General features: G+C 41.6%; 1 protein-coding gene across 1 annotated transcript in view; it reads right to left on the bottom strand.

Annotated features, from left to right (window-relative positions):
- Positions 1–355: 355 nt before the first annotated feature.
- The window catches only part of EAPP (E2F associated phosphoprotein), a gene marked incomplete at its 5' end in the record, with an annotated part of 3,121 nt that continues 910 nt past the window's right edge, over positions 356–2,566 (bottom strand). Inside the window, 3 exons of the mRNA XM_010169678.2 lie at positions 356–479; positions 1,358–1,481; positions 1,827–1,925. Of these exons, the coding sequence (XP_010167980.2) occupies positions 356–479; positions 1,358–1,481; positions 1,827–1,925 (347 nt within the window). The remainder of the gene's footprint in view (positions 480–1,357; positions 1,482–1,826; positions 1,926–2,566) is intronic.

Raw genomic sequence — 2,566 nt, 5'->3', positions numbered from 1 at the left:
CCCTTGCCCCCCAGTCCTCTCCCCTGTTCCCCTGGGGGCAGGGCAGCAGGGTGAGTGAGCAGCAGTTTGGCTGCTAGCCCAGTGCCAGCCAGGTGAAACCACCACGAGAGCTTACCTCCTCCACTATGCTATAAAGCTCTACCTTGTTCTTCCTCATCTCCCCATTGCAGGTTAAGCTGATCATCATTCTTACAAACTCGCATTCACCGCTAAATCTGATTCACACATCCGTGTCTTCTATCAGCTGCACCTCACAAGACAGACTTGATCAAATCAATCGATCCAACTGAACACACTAAAAAATACAACTGACCAAAACAAAGACATTCCGGAAAGACCCCTTATTGTTCACCAATTACCTCTGACAGTCCAGGCATAACGTTGTCATGCAAGCAGGGCAGTTCAAAACAGCATCACTATTTGGCACTGCTGAAGGTTTTGCCTGCTGCTGCTGCGGCACTCTTCTTTGGTTACGGTACCTACCAATTCAAGAGAGGAGGAAGGAGAGACAAAAAGTGAAATGATGTGCCCTTGTGGTTGGATATATCAATTCAGCCTCCAAACCTTTTTTATATTAACATACAGCAGGAAATATCTGGCTCCTCTGGACACCTTTTCAGTAACTCAAAGCACATAAATAAATACACTGGGGAGAAAAAAAAAACCCCACATACCAGTATCTTCATTTATTTTGTACAGAGGATTCTTATTTGGTGAAACAAATAAATCTAGTATGAGAATTTGTGCCTAATAACCCTCTCCTCTGATGAGGCAGTTGTCTCAAGTGCAGTCTCTGCAGGCAGCATACATTAATGTTATCCTTTTCAACAGATGCACAGGGAGAATTTTACTTCTGCTGCAGCAATGATTTTTCTACTTCACCCATCAAAAAACTCAGCTTTGTCCTGTTCTTATTTTATCTGAACATTTTGTGGTTTGCTAAATTCAAAGTTTTCCAAAACCAAATACAATATTTATTTTTTTTGCAGGAATGGATATTAATTTAGCAAAGTATCACAGGACATTAAAAATTGAAATTAGCAAATCTTACAACCTTTTCATTCCAATATGGTTGTTTAGATGAGATCTACAGACAACACTGGCTTACTGAACTAGGAAGTTTTGATTTTTAAAAACTGCAAATTTTAAAATGGTGTAAATTTGAAGACTCAACTTCCATTACACACATGTAAAAATTTTACAGGCTTTAAATTTCTACGCCGTAAAATCTAAAAAAAAATAATAATAATTACATAGGACTTGACAGCGTCGGCTTTTTCTGTATATTCAGAGTCTTCATTTGAATTTTTCACTTTACGTTAACCACGGTGCAATTCAAGTATTCATGGTCTCTTACCCCCTCCTCTGTGAGTCCACCCACTCTTGGTCTCGACTGTCTTCTTCTGGGTCATATAACAGTTCATCATTGGAAAGGATCCGACGCTGCTGATGTTTCCTGTTTTTCCGGACCTCCTGTGTAACTGGAATGATTTGTGCAAGCACGTGTTATATCCATCAGACATACGACGATCAAAATAATCAAAATATCAATGTTTCAGTTTCCCTTTTCCATACTCACAATAAATCTAAACTAAAACATAAAGGTCCAGCTCATCTCTCCTCCAAATGCGCCACCCCAAAGCATTAACAGACCTTACATACATCACAAGGTTGCAGGAACTACATCAAGATGATATAAGCTGGTAATTCCTCCCCAAAGGCTGCCTTGGCAAACAGCCCCTGACCCCCCCAGTGTACTCTACAGGATATGAGAGAGAGAGTGGAACTGTAGAGTTGTCCTCCTTTCTCCTCTCCTCAGCCATTACCTATTTTATCTTCATCCTCTGAATCAGAATCAAAGTAAATGTCATCATAGTATTTCAACGTGGTGGCAGGTCCAGTCTGCCCAGCACTGGAGGAAGTACCTATGTGTGAAATTAGAGACGTGGTAAGAACACTCCACCAAAAGGACAGCAAGTACACACCCCAGGGCAAAGCTTCCTTTTCCAGTTACTCTACTCAGAAGCGCTCTGCTTTATCTGGGTGTGTTAAATAACAGCTCTCCTGGTTTATCCCCACATCCTCATCATCCACATCGCTTGTGTTACTTCATTTACAGATGCTCTCTCAGAGCACAGCTGCTCAGTCCCTCTGAGATGAACCTCAGGTACAGTTCAAAGGACAGTTTCTCCCAGGGTATGCTCCCCTTAGGCACGGAGGACACCACAGCAAATCTGCCTGCCTCTGCCCTATATAAGCCACAGCACACTCCACAGATCTTCAGTCACGTGAAAGAAATACAGGTGTGGTACACAGTTTCACAAACTTTGATTACACTAAAATTCACTAAAAAAATCCCCCAAAATTTCAGGGCCACAGAAATTAAAAAAAGACGTAGAGGAATTGCCAAGCACATCTGTCACAGCCAGTCTGCACTAAAAATCCTGTTCCGTGCTGGATGGATGCGGTGGCATAACTATCGCTAAATTTTCTTAATTGCACAACTAAATAAAACCTACAGATCAGATTTGCCCAGTAACACAGATAACACTATTAAACCTGCTGA

Source organism: Antrostomus carolinensis, unplaced genomic scaffold (genome assembly GCF_000700745.2).
Source record: "Antrostomus carolinensis isolate BGI_N321 unplaced genomic scaffold, ASM70074v2 scaffold50886, whole genome shotgun sequence".
NCBI lineage: Eukaryota > Metazoa > Chordata > Aves > Caprimulgiformes > Caprimulgidae > Antrostomus > Antrostomus carolinensis.
This window is presented reverse-complemented; position numbering and strand designations above follow the sequence as displayed.